General features: G+C 40.1%; 1 protein-coding gene across 1 annotated transcript in view; it reads right to left on the reverse strand.

The window, feature by feature from the left end:
• The window catches only part of LOC140734819 (protein mono-ADP-ribosyltransferase PARP12-like), a 61,895-nt gene that overhangs the window by 16,568 nt on the left and 26,749 nt on the right, over window positions 1-18,578 (reverse strand). Inside the window, exons 8-9 of the mRNA XM_073059388.1 lie at window positions 9,243-9,339; window positions 1,034-1,127 (exon numbers count right to left, since the gene is read on the reverse strand). Coding sequence (XP_072915489.1) covers window positions 1,034-1,127; window positions 9,243-9,339 — 191 coding nt within the window. The remainder of the gene's footprint in view (window positions 1-1,033; window positions 1,128-9,242; window positions 9,340-18,578) is intronic.

An 18,578-nucleotide genomic window follows, 5' to 3' on the forward strand; every position in this document is an offset into this window, starting at 1 on the left:
GATTTGGTGCAGACTGTGTCGCTGTCTGCTACAGAAAGACATTGGAGTTTCTGTGCTAAAATGGTACACAGTCTAACGAAAGGAATGAGTGACTGCCTTTGACGTTTTTCTTGTGATCGCAAGACCCTGTTAGACATTGTAATGTAGAATGATATCCATGCTGGCTTGGGGGCAGGCCCCGCCCATCAGTGCTGCCCTCCAGTGTTTGTGTGGTGAAAGACAAGCTGGCGTTGTTCATCTGCAGCTGCACTTGTGTATGATGATCAGAGTGCTGCGAGTTTGTTCTTGCTGACAACATCCCATGCACCATCAATCTACAGGACATGACAATCAGAGACTTGGTCCATATTATTATATTCTTCTGTGGCCGTATGTTTACTGCTATCATAATTAAATGTGTTATATGTGCTGTGTGCTGCTGGTACTGTGTTTTGCACCTTGGCCCCGGAGGAGACTGTTTTGTTTGGCTGTGTACATGTATGATTGAACACAATTAAACTTGAACTTGACAGTATTAATGATGCAAAGGTGGGCAATGGGCAATCCTATATCACAGCATTACTGTACAATAGACTACACTACACTGCTCGAACCCCATGGCAGACACTCTGTTGTAACTACTTCAAGAAAACACTGATGCTGGAAGAGAAAGTAAGTCTTATTCATCAAAAGTAGTTAATAAGGACATATTGTGTGAAAACACAAAATGACCCAATTCTAAAATGACCCAGTGCTGAAAAGGATCTATTAATAGATATTGAAAAGTTGGACAGAATATGACCAGTATCCGTACAAAGAAGTACAATTCATCCAGTGAGACACAACTATTCATCAGACCATATTATTAATCAGAACAGATGTGGCCAGACCTGCTGGATGTTCCCAGCATTTTCTGCATTTAATTCAGATGTCTAGAACCAGTAGTATTTTGGTTTTTGGTTAGCCTTTTTACAGAGGTTTCAAATGCAGTAAAGTAATAACCTTCTTCAGAATCAATGAACCCGACTACAATGTAGTAATTGAAAGCTTTTACCCTGAATCCCACGTCCACCAAAGCTGACTTGTCCCAATTTTCTGGAATGCTTCTCGAATTATAGTCATTGGTTTCTCCTTGTGCTGATGAGGCTCTGCCAGACAAGTTAAAAATAAACAAAGCTCTTTTATATGATACAATAGAGAATAACTCAATATATTGCAACATTTGCATATTTGCCCAACTATGGAACAAATAGATGAGATGAAGTGGTAAACATCTCATCTTTTTTACCATCACTTTCAATAAAAACATTAAGGGATAGAGTGGCATTGTAGCATAACAATTAGAGCAATCATTTTACAGTGCTAGCAATCACCAATTGGGGCTTAATTCCTGTTGCTGTCTGTAAGGAATTTATACACTCTCCCAGTGACCACACGTGTTTCCCCCCACATTCCAAAGGTATACAGTAAAGGTTAGTGATTTGTGGGCATGATACATTGGCTCTGGAAGAGTAGCGATATCACAGATTGCCCAGCTCATTCCTCGCCGATTTGATTTGAGGTGAACGATGCATTTCACTGCATGTTTTGATACACGTGACAAATAATGCTAGCCTTTATCTGTCTTTAAAGAGTCAGATCCTCCGGACTGTGTTATTACAAATATACAACCTGAAATGTCAACCATCCACAGAAGTTGCTTGACCTACTGATTTCCTTCAGCAGTTTTGCTTCTTAGCTTATAATTCTATGATTATATTGTCTTTTATATCTCCAAATATCCCTGCTCATTTGCTGGTCACTGAGTGAATTACAGCAGCATTCTCAAAATAAGGATTATTAGATCATGCTAATCTGTGTGTAATCCCACACAGAGACACCATGGTTGAAATCAGCACTAATTCTGGGAAAGCTGAGTGGATAGATGGCTTTGCCTGTTTTTATCCCTCCCCTACTCTGCTCTCTCCAAAAAAAAATAGGAATGCTAAATATTAGTATTAAGCTGACATCCTGCAAAATCATAACTTTAAAACTCCTTATGCCTCATTTTTCATAAAACTCATCCTCCCAACAAAAAGAGGCCCAGAAAGGTCTTCTGGCCAGACATGTTAGAACATTGTACAATTATCTACCCATGATTTTCCAACAATTCATTTAGAATAAAAATTGAAAAATCACATACTTTTGATTTTATTAATTGAAGGGTAAAAATGAAATTTACAGAATTACGGCATTTATAGAATTCTTCACAACAAGCAGAAACAAACCACAACTCTCATCACAAGTAAACCATGTCAGGCAGTCAAAACAACTGACAGGCACAATGACTAAAGTAAAGTGTTTTGACTAGATGGTGTTGATGTTCAGCAGGCCGGTGGTTTATTAACAATGAGCTACCGACTTCCATTCTGTGTTTATTGTTACAATTTGTAACAGTGTTGTAACTTGAAACACTGACAATGTAAATACATTGAAGCAATAAAATGTTTCAAAATAAAGGTTATGGTGCATTTATTATTTAGAGAGTTTATTGGGCGGCGGGGCAAAGATGCACGTCTACCAAAGGAGGTATAAGGCACTCCTTCCCTCCATTAGCCTGCAGGTCACCCTTAAGCAAGGTGTAATGTTTGCTTAGTCCCCCAATCAAAGTCACATGAAGCGATGGGAGCGATGGGAGCAGGTTCTATGAGCAGTCGTGCATATCACATGTCCAGGTTATGCAACCACTGATGCCAGACAGAAAACCTCTGAAGAGTATTGATAATGGCTGGGGTCACCCATCCTGTAAAGACACTGCCCAGAAGAAAGCAATGGAAAAATTTGCCAGGAGCATTCCTGGTAACCGAAAGACCATGATCGAACACGTCATACAACATGACGCATAATGACGACAATGAATTATGTCCATTAACACAATTAATTACAGGCTATTTCAAAATTATATTAAGATAGATTTCAAAATATATTAGCATAATTTAAAAATTATATGACCAGAATTTAAATTATATTAACATTATATTTTTTTTAAACCCAGCTGTGCAGTGACAAAGGCTATACGCATGGGAGCATTTCAGTTACTGCATAACTGTGCACCCATACAATTTAGATGGAACAGAGTTTGACACAGATATCACCAAACCAGAAAGAAGATGCAGAAAACTGGAGCATAATTTCCCATTCATCCTTTTCTCTGCATATTTCTAAAGAATTAGAGAGTACTAAGTCATGTACATAATATAGGTACTATTTCCAAAATTGTGTTGTAGAAATACTTTGTAGAAAATATACCCAAACTTTGAAAGCATGTAGAACATGGAGAAATTTGGAATAAAATGCCATTTCCTCTACAGTAAAAGTAGCTAGCGGAAGATACAGCAGAAAATTAACAAGAATTTAATTCTCTTGGAGGCAGAAGAGACTGCAGATATGGGATATGTAGCAAAAATAACTGGCAGAGATTCAGTGGGTGGAGCAGCAGCTGTATTGTCAAAGGGATAGTCATTGTTTCAGGTGAGATCCTGCAATGATTGAGAGTGTAGAGATATAGCAGGTGCAAAAAGGTGAGGTAGAGAGATGAGCTTTCTTTTTTGCTTCAAAGTCAAAGTTAAGGCTAAAGTAAATTGATTCTCAAAGTACATATACATTACTATATACAACCCTGAGATTTGTATTTTGCAGCCATTCACAAAAACACAATAGAATTAGTGAAAGACTGTACCCAACAGGAAGGACAAACAACCAAAGTGGAAAGGCCAACAAATGGTGCAAATATAAAAGAGAAAAAAAAATAAATTAATTAACAAACAAGTAAGCAAGTATTATCTAGAACACAAGATGAAGAATCCTTGAAATTGAGTCCACAGGTCGTGGGAGCATTTCAGCAATGGGGCAAATGAAGTTGAGTGAAGTCATCCCTTTTCGTACAAAAGTCTGATGATTGATGGGTAATAACCTTTCTTGAACCTGGTGGTATGGGTCCTGAGGCTCCTGTACCTTTTCCGGAGGGCAGCAGCATGGCCTGGGTGGTGGGTGTTCTTGATTAATGCTCTGTGTAGTTGTGCTCTATGATTTCTGGGCTATATCCACTACTTTTTATAGGAATTTCCATTCAAGGGCATTGGTGTACTAGGCCATGATGCAACCAGTCAATAAACTCTCCACCACACATCTATAGAAGTTGGTCAAAGTTTTAGATGAAATGCCAAATCATCACAAACATCTAAGGAAGAATTAGCTATCATCTATAAATTGATTGAAGTGACAAATTTCCTGTGATGAGTTTATCAGTTTATAATTGCTGTTGTTGAGGAAGAACAGGACAAAGTTCTTCCAGCATAGACTGTTAGACCATGAGATGCTTTGCTGATGTAGCGATACCTTTTAAAGGTAAAGAGGATAAGCATTGAGAGGAAATTGGCAATGCAAAGACATGGAAAATTAGAATTAGCTCTGTATTGGTTTAATGAAAGGCCTATGCTATAAATGGTTATTGTTACATCTAGTCCACTGAAAGAGATCCCTTATCAATAATGCATAATTAGTTAATTATCTTGCTCATGTAATTTAGATGGAGTTTTGCTCACCCTTTCTCATAGTTGGGTTGAAAGTACTTGCCATGAACTGCTTCAATATTAACCCAAATCTTAATGTTTAAGTTAATGAGTTTTGTTTTGTTCATAGGGCAAGCTAATTATTGACCAATTTCCTGTTGGAACTATCTGTTGGTAATTTTGAGAAACTTATCCCAACAAATGATTTAAAAAGTGACTCTACTTCAGGTGTTGCACTAATGAGGTGGGGTGTGGGTTGAGAGGACGATTGACTAAGCTGGAAAGGCTAAGATCATTGCAAAGTTCAAGAGATTACTAGTGATGGTAATGTCCCCATCTTAGAGAGTGCTAACAAGACTGATGGTAGAACAGTGAAACTACCCTTAAAATTGGAGCATCGTAGTTAACTTCCCAGAACAAAAACTGTGAAGCCAGAGTTAATCCTATCAAAGCAGCTGAATTGTAGTTCATTTCATTAAATAATCTGGAAATAAAATTTGAAAATTGTAAAAATGAATAATGGGTACCATGATACAACTAGTACTGAATTGTAGCAAAAACCATTTCTGTGAGTCCAGTCCTACAGCATTAATGCACTCCTGCCCCCTAATACGGCCTAGCAAAATTATCACTCTGCTAAATCAGAACATCTGCATGGTAGACTGAAGAGTTTCAAAAAAATAATGGTTCACAAGTCCTTTCTCATAGATAATTACTGATGTTTGACTTGTCAGTGACAGCCACATCCTAAAAAAAATGAAGTCAAACAGAAGAGTAAACGACACTGTTAATGGTGATTGGCAGATGCTCCAGTAGTGAAGGGTTTGCATTTTCCATAAATATTACTCATAGGTAGAGCCTTGCCTCCCAGCACCATGTATGGGTAAAGTTAATTATTTGAGGAGGCACCTTCTCCTGTTAGTTGATCTCCCTGGTGTGCCTTCTTGACTAAGATTTTCCTATCATGATTAAACTTCTGGGACCTGTTAAATTATCGGCAGCTGTCACAGGGCTTTATACTTCTAGTTACAGAGTTTATTGTTCCCAAGCCTCTGTTCAGAAAATCCATTTCAAACATGAGTGGGATTACATTGTAAACCGTTGTGATAAGATTATCTATTTCCATTGAGTATCAAATATGGCAATCAAACAAATGGCAAAGGCTTACATAGATGGCTTGCAGAGTATTAAAGGTACCTTAAGTGAGATACATGGGATCCTAGGCTTTGCTATTTGCTGCAATAATAAAACAAAATACTGAAAATGCTCAGCAGGTCACATATAATCTGTGCAGAGAGAAACAGGGTTATCCTTTTCTATCAATGATTCTTCTACAGAATATATTGTACCACTGATCTACAACAAGGTACCAAGCTGCTCATTTCAAGAAGGGATGTGTGTGAGAGACGTTTTAGGCTCAAGGATAATAGAAGTGTGGGTTTAGCTCAAAACATTTTCATTTCTTAAATATTGCCCATCTTGGCTCCATTCCTTCAGTCAGTGTGTGTTACCTTTAGACCCCGATGGCCAAGGCTGCACTTCATGGGTGCAAGCGAAGCTGTCTCTGCTGGATTCCAAAACCCAGAGGACATCCAAGAAGCAAGAGCGTCTCAGCAATCAGAGTAGGGTTTTAGATCATCTGCCTCGATCACTGATGAAGCCCCAGAGGTAGCAGTGATAAAAGTAAGAATAATAAAGTTTGAAGAAGCATAGTGGGTAGCACTACTAAATCTTCATTCATCATCATTATCATCACCATTATGTGGTGTGTCATATGACATCATCATTATGTGCGTAACCAAGACTTGTGATATGCACCAGCTGCTCATACGACCATGTCCACCACCTGCTCCCACAGCTTCATGTGACCCTGATCCGGGGCTAAGCAGGTGCTACACCTTGCCCAAGGGTGACCTGCAGGGCAGTGGAAGGAAGGAGCATCTTACACCTCCTTTGGTAGAGTCATATCTCCACCCCTCCACCCAGTATTAAGCTGGTAAATTTCAATGCTATTTTTGATCCATGTAAATGTAAATTAATTCTTTCATTTGTTCTTTTAACCCATTTTTGATCAGAGCTAGTAAGTGACTTTTTAACCACTGATGAGACATAAATCGAACCAGCAATGGAGAGGAGGGCTCAAAAGAGATGTTCGGGTCTTTATAAAGGTGTTCCTAGTTGGGGGAAATGCAAGACTTTTTATAATATGAAAGTCAGAAGGGGACTGATTCAGTAAAAGACAGCCCAATCACTAATGTGCTCCAAGCTCAATGTGCAAAGTTGTGCAGAGGGCAGTTCATCACTACCCTCCTGGGGACCCTGGAAGCTGAAGGGAGCTTCCAAACCTCTCAAGGTACCTTAATATAATCCTGGGTATATCAGTGACATAGCTGGTCATCGTATGGCATTCAATGCATTGCTTCTGGTATATGCCTGAAGTTAATGACCCTGCAACCCAGGGAAACAATAGAGCTCAGCTTAAAATAACAATTCACATACCTGGCAGCTCTGGCAAACACTCCAAAGACTACCCACCTCTTTCCTCGATTTGCAGCCAGTCAACTACAAGATGCTACAAATATCTCTGCAAAGCACTGGAACAGATTCAGACACGAATAAGTTGGTTGTGTCTAAGCCTCTGATACACCTGCCTAGAAATTCAATAGTACCTTTAGTTGGTGTGTTAAACCCAGGCTGTGTAGAGCACTAAAGCTCACCAAGGTTCCCCGCAAACCGAGAGAGGCAGGTTGCTGCAGCTCCTCTGAGTCTCATTTGTTGTTGAACAAGACCAGCGCTGATACAAAGTAGAAATCTGGTATTCAACCTTCCAAAGCTGTCATGAGGCACGAGGACAAAGCCCTCCACAAGGCCAGTTGAGAAAGCTACTGGGAGGGGTTTGCTACTTAATGCTGTCTATCCCTGTCAGGTCTTAAGCCCCCTCAACTGGTCTTCTCGTCAGTAGCTCACTAACAATTTCTATTATGTCTAGAAAACCATGCAGTCACATTTAAGTTAAAATAAATTAATCCACCTCCAAATGAATCGCTAATATATTAAAACTGACAACAGCCTCTCCAAAAACACTGCTTGTGCACAGCCTAACACATAGCAATTAAAAGGAGAAGACAGTTTGGAATGAACATTTCAATGTGTTTGTGATTTCACAGGATTCAACTCCATTTCACTCTAAGTATTAAAGATCACCCTTATAAAGTCAGAGCTCCGAATCATGCCTAACTTATGAAAGATGAAAGAGGGTCAATAAGCAACATCTCCAGGACTTGGCCTGGGATTTACTGGGAAGCTGAAATGGCAAACAGTTTAAGGTAATTGCAGGAAAAGGATTTGTTTTAGTGGCCTGGCTTTCAAAAGAACAGATATGAGGTGGACAATGAGGAAGATGAGGTGAGGTCATCAGGAACTGATCAACTTTGCCGAAGACATAAAAGAGATACACCAGCACAGTTAATATTATAGAGGATGACTTCTTTAAAAAGTTTTGGAGCCACTGTCATGATGTGGAAGCCTGTTTCAAGTAATTCAAATTTGGCTTAGCTGAAAAAAATGAGAACAACATTCTTTAAGACCCTGGATGCACAGATATACTTGTGAAGAAAGAGATACTGGAAATTGTTGCAAATATTGGACAAAGGCACGCTGTGGGGCAAAATACTCTAGGCTACCTGAAAACTCTCCCTGTAGCAGCTTCCTCGGGCATGTTTATCCCCAACACTAATTGAGTGACCTAGTGTTATGACCTCAGCCCCCTCCTTTGTGAGAATCGCAAGAGCCCTAGTCAAGGGGGGGTCAAATGACCCAAGAGGGAGAGAGACGTGCTGAAGACCACATTCCCCCAGGAAGCAGAATAAAGCGACTCTTTGACTATTGTCTCATGAAGACCACGTGTAAAGCCCTCGGGCAAAGTGGGCTGGTTGAGAGAGAGATTGACACCGGCGATCCCGTGAGGAAGTATAAAGGAGGGTCTGGGGGGGGGGGGAGGACCCCCTCAGACGCACCAGAAGACACACAAGAAATCCTGTGACAGCGTTTTGATAGCGACAGCCGGTGGTGGGGTTCGTGTGCGTCTTTTCCTTGCCTGGGATTGGCGACCCCACAACGGAAGAATGGCTTAGCTACAGGGGAGGCCACAGACGAGTGTTCATTCCCCCAACGAGGCTAGGACAACCTGAACTCTTCCAGGTTGGAAAACCGGTCGGGTAACTGTTTCATCCCCATCTCTCTCTCTCTTACTAACAAAAGTGCACCAACGCGACACCACAACGACGGCAGCGGGTGGAACTGCAGTGACCGCAAAAGACTTTTAGATATCCAGTAAACAATATATATCTACATTACCCCTAGACAACGATAGAGCTTATTTCTGATTGATTATTACTATACCTGTGCTTTAGATTGAGTTGTGATGACGTATATGATCTGAATGTTTTGTATTAACCATACGTTTGTGCCCCTTTATAAATAAAAACGTTTGAAAATAGTAGCATCAGGCTTCAGTGGACCCAAAAATCTTTGCTGGTAAATTACCTGGTTACTGGGGAACGTAACACCTAGAAAGTGCAACATTTGTCTCCACTGCAACCATGCACCTTCATAAGGACTAATGCAAATTGAAGAAGCAGAAGTTGAATTGCCAGAAGCAGTAGCAAAGAAGAGTTCTTGCTGTTATTTAGGAGATAATTTATACGTCAATACCTCTGTATTATTTTCTCCACATCTTGCTTCGAGACAAATCTCGGCCTTCTGCGGAAATCGTCTTCACTTTCAAAACGTATAAACTTCTGACACATTTCTGAAAGGAAAAAAGCTTTAGTACTTCAAAAATAATTAACGCATAACAAAGCCCAACGTGGAAATTACTTAATGTCCAAAATGCATTGTAAAGAGGATGTAGCAGATAATCTGGGAACTCTTGGTTTCCAAACAAATATTCAGGACTTAAAATAACTTAACCAAGGGATTCTCTTTCCACCTAGCACCAGGCAACTACCAAGTAATTCAAATTTCCTTATCAAACAACATCCAGAGAGGAATATAGATGGCCTTTTATCTCATAGTTCTTTAACTTGGAATATAGGTGAGCAATGCTCAGATATGCACATACTTTTCTTTTAATATCTACTGATCTCCTTGAGGTTATTTTCTTATTGAAGGTATTCAAAGGAAACATTTTTCTCATTCCTTTATTTTCTATTTAAAATTTGAAAATGAACTTCTCGAAAGGTCTACTTGGAACTTAAGGATACGGCCAATAATTTTGGCAACAGAAGATTACCTATTCACCTGTTGCAGCTGGCAGATTTGGATTTTCTCACAAGACTCCTACATTAGAACTACAGTTCAACATTTTGCCCATTTCTAGCAGGAGCCAGCAATCTGAGATTCTGGCCTAAAGATGCAGCTGAGGAATGGAGTCCGAGAGAAAATGAGGTGAGATGGGAAGATAAATTGATCTGGGCATGTGTTTCAGATGACGGAATTAGGAGAGACAATATGGGGGTGGAAGGAAACACTGCTGCTCCTCCTGACATGCAAACAACACTAGAACTGCAAAGTAGAAGCTGGAGGAACTCTTCAGGTCAGGCAGTGTCTATGGAGGGAATTGGGCAGTCAACATTTTGGATCAAGACCTTTCATCTGGACTGATTTCTCTTGTACTTCATTCCCTTTGTTCACCTGGACTAACCCTTCAACTGGAACCAATCTGAATTCGCCTCTCTCTGCCTCAGTTTACCCAAGGCTTGAAAATAGGCGTGTAACAATTCAATGGGAAACAAAATTTTCAGTCACAGCTCTTACCCAGCTTATGTCTGCCCATGTATGTACAACCCATAGATATAAGCATTCATTTGGGAGACTGGTGAATGATTTGCTGACTGCAGCAGGACTGCAGGCATCTCTTGTCATGTAGGAACTCGGTCTGCAGCTGAATTTCCCACTTGGGGACAGTTCAGGTTACAAACGGCTCACAGGATCAGAACTCTGCCTTAACCTAGGGAGGACCTGTATTAGAATAATTACTCCATTACTGACACACCTCTAGAGGAAAGAAAGGCACTGCTATTAAAACCAAATGTTGGGAATGTTAGCCATAAGGTTTCTGCTCTCTTCTAATTCTCTTGATTATCAACAAACTTTAATTCTTCCACCTTCTGAATAGCCACCCATTCTTGTGTGGCACACAACTGACCAGTTCCATTGTGAAATCATCCACCTGTGACATTAATTCAGTTTTTCACTCTCCATAGATGCTGCCTGACCTGTTGAATATTTTGTGCATTCTTTTTTTTAATCTCAGATTCCCAGTAACTGTTGTGTTCTGCATCAAATTGTTCCAGCATTTTGCTTGCTCTCTCTTTTTATCCATCTGCCTCTAATAACACTCCACCTAACAGATCAGTTACAATCAACAAATATTCACCACTTTCACTAGCAGCATTATGTCACCTTCAAACTCCTGGTCTCCACCCTATTGCAGTCACCCCCAATATTCTCTCTAACCTCTTCCTTCTCTACATCATAAAAACTTCCCAGTTCTGAAGGTGGATCAGCAACCTGCTACATTACGTCACTTTGTCTCACCTCGGATGCTGACTGTTCTGCTGAGTACCATCGATATTCTCTGTTTCTATTTCCGATTTCCAGCATCAGCTAGTTTTGCTTTCGATTGGTCACTTTTCTTACAGCCATCTAAGCCCTAAGATCTGCAATTATATTCCTAAACTTCCTACTAAGGTAGTGCTGAAATCTGCCTCTTTGAGCTTCCAGTCTTCTGCCCTGGAAACTTGCTGCATGGTTCAGTATCTAACTAGTACTCATATAACAGTTCACACAGGGGCACAGCTGGCAAGCTGCGGCCTTCCAGCTCCGTTAACTTGGTTCAGTCCTGATGTCTAGTTCTGTCTGTGTGGTGTTTGCACTTTCTCCCTGAGATTACATAGGTTTCCCCCAGGTGCTCAGTTTTCCTGGCATATCCCAAAAATAGGAGAGAGATTTAAAATGTCTTTAGTCATGGATGAGATGCTGGAGGATTGGCGGATAGTTAATGTTGTTCCGTTGTTTAAGAAGGGCTCTAAGAATAAGCCAGGAAGTTATATGCCAGTGAAACTAATGTCAGTAGCAGGTAAGTTATTGGAAGGTATTCTAAGGGACCAGCTATATAAGTATTTGGATAAACAGGGACTGATTAGGGATAATCAAAGTGGTATTGTGTGTGGTAGGGGTCATATTTCTAACTAATCTTAGCATCTCTCAAGGAAGTTTCCAGGAAAGTTGAGGAAGGCGAGGTAATGGATGTTGTTTTCAGGGACCTCAGCAAGGCCTTTGACAAAGTCCTGTGTGGGAGGGTGAGGTAGTAAATTGGATTAGACATTGGCTTTGCAGGAGGAGCCAGATAGTGGTAGTAGATGGTTGTTCATTTGCAGGGATAGAGAAGTATGAATTTGGTGCACATGAACCGATTTCAGCTGAAATCTGAGAAATTGGTTAAAGAAAGGAGTAAGCAGGAGGTAGGAGCCAATTTAACCAAGAACAAATAGGAGAAATGAAATAAACAATGCAGTGATTTAAAAGCAGCTACAAATGCAAAACAGAAATCTGTTCATGAGAAGGAATGCAATACTAGCATTCATACAAAGTGTTTAAAGCAGATACAAAATCTGCAGGACCAGCTTACTGCACAGAGGAATAATGTGTGCTTTTGGATCTGAAAGAGCAGAGGAGTATGAAAATGAAGTTGTGGATAGGCATGATTTTATAGGTAGGGCGATCAGAAATGGTCATAATGTGGAGATTCCACTCAAGGATACCCTGCCAACATACAACCAGGATATAATGTGGGGAAATGCGGGTCAGGGGGAAGCCAGCAGAGAAGTTGTAGAATGGAAATAAAACAGCAATGTAGTGCACCTTTGCACAATCAGCTCACATCAGCTGTGGTTATATGGGTCATTATGCCTGGAACTATATAGCAAACAGTTCATGTAATTTAAATCCTAACAAAGATCAGAGATTGGACCTATAGAAGGGCTAGAATATGTTGTAATTTTGGTTAATGGAGATTTCATGCTGTAAACTTGTTGAATGTTGTAAGGGTACACCTGGATGACAGACTTGAGTGGAGCACCAACACAGAACCTGTATATATGAAGGGCCAGAGTTGCCTCTGCTTCCTGAGGAGATTGAGGTCCTTTGAAGAATGCAGGCCTCTCCTTCACATGTTTTACCAGTCTGTTGTCACTAGTACAATCTTCTATGCTGTGGTGTACTGAGGCAATGGCATCAACACAGGTGATGCCAGCAGGTTCAATAAACTGAATAGAAAGGCTGGCTCTGTTATAGAAATCAAATTGGACACACTGGAGGCTGTGGACCCTATGGAAAACCCTGGCAATTCTACACAATGTTTCTCACCCTCTGCATGCTACCTTGGCTGAACAGTGGAGCACTTTTAGTAATAGACTAAGACAACTGCACTGCTCCAAAGAGCACTATATGAGGTAATTCTTACCCTCGGCCATTAGGCTCTATAATGAGTCATAACCAACACCCCCTCCCCCGCCCCCCGTCAGACTGTTTGTGGTAACTTAATTTTTATTATTTCTTCCTTCTAATATTTGTATATTTCTGCACTTCTAATGCTACTGTGACACTGTAATTTCCTTTGGGATCAACAAAGTGTCTCTATTTGTATGTGATGGATAACTTCCAACATTTCTTTGTTTTAAAGGCTTAAAGTAGAACATTTCCTTAATGTTATCGAATTGTAACTGGATATTTTGGTAATGTTTTAACTCTTAGGAAAAAGAGATTTCTAAAATGGTTTAAAGTGTAAATGGTTTGCATGTTTCAAGTGTGTAAAGTGTGGCTATATCTAAAAGAGATCGTGTGTGAGTGTGACTGAGAGAGAGCTGTTTAAAAGACCATGCCTTTAAGAGTTTGCATTAATGTATTGATGTCCCCACGCAGCAGTTATTTTCACTCTTCCTTGGTTCTTTGAAAAGCTTTTCATGGTTGTCCCACAGTCTATGGATTTTTGTTTATCCTGTCTGTGTTTTTGGTTTGTGTTTCTTTATTCATTTTCCGTGGAAGTAAATTTAGAGAAACTCAGATTCCACACTGGCCAGGTCAAATGTGGGCTGAGAATGAAATTTGTACAACTCTATTCCGGATATGAGATAATAAAGTTTCTACTTTCCTTGCAGATAATTTTTATTGTACTGGAGAACTGTATGGGCGTCAGGATATGATATCAAATGATCCCAAAGGACCATTTGTATTAAAATAATACAAATTATTAGGTAGAAGGAGATCAGAAAGCAATACCTGAGAAAAAGACACAAACAAAGGAAAAAGCCTATTTTAATTTTTTTCTGTAGATGGCTCCTCATCAGTGCAGATGGGCAGGAGGAGAACTGGGCGTGATTATATATATGTAGAGGATGAACATGGCCAGAGAAGGTATGATATAGCTTTAAAGTTTACAGGTGCACAGACAGCAGAAGTGGCAGCTGTGGCATATGTGGTTAGCCACCGAGAATGGTTTCTACCCAGGATCAGTCATACATTCTGATAGTATGTATGTTTGTAATAGCCTTACAAAACATATGCCTCTGAGGGAAGCAAGAGGCTTTATTTCTGCTGATGGAAAGCCCCTCCGATATGCTACTCTGTTGTGGTATATACAGTATTTGAAGAAGCCAAGGGGAAAGAATGCGGAGCCATAAAGGTGAAAGCCCAGTCTATGTTATCCCGAGGGGAATAAGAAGCCTGTTGAGTTAGTGAACCAAGGTGCTTTAAATGGGTAGGAGTGGCAGCCACAGATTGGAGAGAAGGGATGACAGAAGGAGCAATAGGTTAAGATTATGGATTTAACTGAGGGGTAGAAGGAAGATAGAGAATTAAAAAGGAATGTAAAGAAAGGAGCCCTCCGACATACCAGACCGGTGGAAGGTCCTTGGACTAATTTGCAGATAAATTATGTTGGTAATTTACCCCAGGAGGGTGCAAATATATTCTTGTAGTGGTAGACAAGTGGGTGGATAGCTTTCCTAGCTAAGATAAATACAGCCAAAACCACTGCAAAAATCTGATGGAAAGAGTCCTCATTCACCGGGGATTAACTCAGAATATAGAATTAGATTAAGGCATGTATTTTACAGCCCATAAGACAGAGGAGCAGAATTAGGCCATTCAGCCCATCGAGTCTGCTCTGCCTTTCCATCTTGGCTGATCCCAGATCCCACTCAACCCCATACACCTGCCTTCTCACGATATCCTTTGATGCCTTGACCAATCAGAAAATAATCAACTTCTGCTTTAAAATTACGCATGGACTTGGCCTCCACAGCAGGCTGTGGCAGCACATTCCACAGATTTATTACTCTCTGGCTAAATAAATTCCTCTTTACCTCTGCTCAAAAGGGTTGCCTCTCAATTTTGAGGCTGTGCCCTCTAGTTCTGTATACCCCCACCATAGGAAACATTCTCTCCACATCCACCCTTTGTGGTCCTTTCAACATTTGGTAGATTTCAATGAAATAACCATGCATTCTTCTAAATTCTGGTGAGTACAGGCCCAAAGCTGCCAAATGCCACTCAAATGTTAACCCTTTCATTCCCAGAATCATCCTCATGAACCTCCTCAGAGAATGCAAGATGACCTGAATCAAGCAGAGATTTCATATGCTCTATAGTCTAGTGGAATTGTGGAAAGAATGAACCCAATGCTAAAGAAAGTATGATTGCCAAAATGGTGGAACAACAGGACAGATGGTTTGGGCCTGTGTACTGATGAATATAAGGAATGCAGCAGCATCATCAACGGGTTACACCCCCTATAAACTCATGACTGGAAGAGACATGAGAAGTTTTGGGGAGTTGTTAGGATTAGACTTGTTAGAACCTGAAATCAATGGGATTGTGTCAATAAAGTGGGGTCATAAAGTGTGTCATAAAGGAGGCCCATTATGTGGTAGCTCATCAACTAAGAAAGAAAAGGCAACAGAGTGAAGCCTACTTTGACTCAAAAGTCAGTCCCATAGAATTAAGTCCAAGACAAAGAGTGATGATTCAAATACATTAACCCACCTCTTTTTTTAAATCCAAGATTTAGAGGGCCCTATGAAACTATAGACAAGGCAAGCCCCTCAGGAGTCAGGGCACTGATTTCTCCAGACGAAAGTGGATGGTACCACATCAACTAATTGAAACTGGTGGGGGGAAAACAGGAATGTTATCACCACTAACATGTACCAATTGATGCACACGATAATCCTGAACTGGAAGATTTGGGGTTGGAAAAGCTGCTCCAAGCAGATATCAACATTTGACTGAGGAGAAATTTGCATGTTCTCTGAGTGTGAAGATCAGGGAAGTTTTGTCAAAAAAAATTAAGAAAAGGGAAAACTTGTTGGTTCCTGCCTCCCATATCTTGAAATGAAATTGGGTGGAAAAAGATGGATGGTTTGAGTACAAAGACAATTGGGAGCATGGATTGGACAAGCTTGAAAGACAGATAGAAAATATGGACTGACAATGATTTATGATTGAAATTTGAAAGCAGAAATAAGAGCAGAAATTACATTTGTGTGTTACATGTTTAATTCAATATGATGAGAATAATGTAAAATCAACTACCCCATAACTTCAAATAGCCGGAACTACACTAGAACCTAAATGTAGTGAGACCCAATGTAACACAGATAGGGCAGGAATAGTGTCAGAGAATACGGGGGAAGTTTGTCACTTTGCAGGTAACTTTTAAATCTAAATAAAATAATGGTGCTTGAATGGTGCTCCTCTACAACGAGACAGTTATTTACTTATCTTCTTGGGAGACAACTAAGCAGTTTAAGTCAACTAAAAATGGGAAAAAAGGGAGGACTATTGGAACTATTGGGAGCAGGTTATGCATAGCAGAATTAGGAAGCTAGATACACTCCCTTCAGCAGAAAATGTGGGATATTACTGGAGAAAATTATTGGGATCAGATACAGACTAATCAAATTGGTCAGAGTGTATCACAGGTAACTCTGGACTCACTTAAATTTCTGAAGCCCCTTCAAGATACAAACAAATCTGAATATTGACCGCACAGACCTCATATCTAAGGAAATGCATAAAGCTGAGATCTGTGCTACATATGTTAGTTTGTTGTCCACCATGACTGGTATGAATGCATTGCAACTTGATGCACATCTAGTAGCAAACTGGGTATCAAGGGGTTTGGGAAAGGTACCCTTGTGTCATATTAGAAGGCTTACACTAACCAATAGAATACTGGGTACTGTGATCACGGTAAAGGGAGGTTTTCACATCAGTGCCATATTTCAGATTCCCAGACATGGAAATAATTTAACTTACCCTTTGAGAGAGTTCACAAGGTGGGCAAATATCATAAGAAGACTTGGATATACTTAAGTAAACTGCAAACACAGGTTACGGTTCTGAATGGTATCAGGAAATTGATAGGATTATCAAGATGTCATCGAAGGAGAAACCACTGGGCTCATCCAGAAGAGACTGCATGACAGAGACTTCTGAATTGTAGTTTCAGTATTTATGAGAATTCTACATTCTCCATTCTGCTTGTATATAATGAGTTTTTATCACAATATGCACTGGTGGGATAGACATATTATATAGCAATAGCAACAACGAGTTATACCAAGGGACGAAAATAGTGTCCTTGGCAAAGTCATACTGATGTAGTTGGGAGCATGATTACTGATTTGACTAATAGAGAACGAGCTTCGCCTCAGCTAGCAATAAATGTGGTAACGAAAGAGAGCCTCACGATCCAACAAATTGATACCGATCGATGTCTGTAGGACTATTTTTTTACCGAGTTGCTGCCGATTCCTCATTTGACTATAGACTGGACACGAGTTGTGGCGGAAGCAAAGGAGATAATCCATCAATGGATTAAACATACAAAAGCTACTGAGACACAGTGATAAAGCAAATGAAAAAATGAGTAACTCAGACTCTTGGGTAAGTTCTGGAATTGGGGATCAAATGTACAAATACAGCTATGGGTGAGGACAATATCACATGCTGCTGTAATACCAATTTTATGTACCTGGTAATTGTATTGTTTAATGTGTATCACCTTAGAAGGTGGAAGGCTGAACTAATGCAAAAAGAAGATAATGATGGTTCTGTAATACTGCGTGAGCGTTTGTCTGTATACATAGTGTATGAATTCAATAAGTAAATGGTAACTTTATCTTTGTATAAGTGCTGCACACCTGCTTGGGGTTCATGGCAGTCCTACGAACAGTCAACAGAATATAGGAGGATAGTGATCCTAAGATAAATACCTTTGGATCAAGAGGAGGGAGATGTTGGCCAGAAAGAACTACAGTCTACAGACTAGTGAATTCAGATGAATCAAGGACAATAGAAGAAGACTGACCAATTGTCCTTGTTCTTACCATAAGGAAGGAGATGAAGGCAGCTGTTTTATGAAGAGATTCGTACTCTTCCATTTTGTGAGATTAAGTTGCTTGGCCTAATCAGTGTGATCTGCTGGACTAGGGATCATTTCCAAATAAGTTGTTTATGAGGTGTTCTTTGACTGTTCATGGAAGGCCAGAAAAACTTAGTAGGTGTGCACACAAGTATTCAGTTGTGCCAATTCACTGTTGAGACAATATAGTTACTGGTTGGTAATTACAGATTCTCTCTGCGCCTCCTGATCATTATTACAAGGGATGATTCTTGTAACAACTCGATGAGCTAATATGGCTGCTTTTAGGCATTAGGAAATATTGTCTATATTTAACCATCCCAGTAATCATGGGTATTAATAATAGATAGCCAGAATGTGTACATTACCCTAATAGCTGAAATGTAGCTACTGCAGACAACATGAAATTAAGATGCAAGCCATACTTGTACACTAATGCACACAAAATGCTGGGGGAACTTAGCAGGTCAGACAGCATTTATGGAGACGAATAAAGAGTCGACACTTCGGGCTAAGACCCTTCATCAGCACTCAAATCTGGACAGATTTGTCCTGGCAAA

Source organism: Hemitrygon akajei, chromosome 10, assembly GCF_048418815.1.
Source record: "Hemitrygon akajei chromosome 10, sHemAka1.3, whole genome shotgun sequence".
NCBI lineage: Eukaryota > Metazoa > Chordata > Chondrichthyes > Myliobatiformes > Dasyatidae > Hemitrygon > Hemitrygon akajei.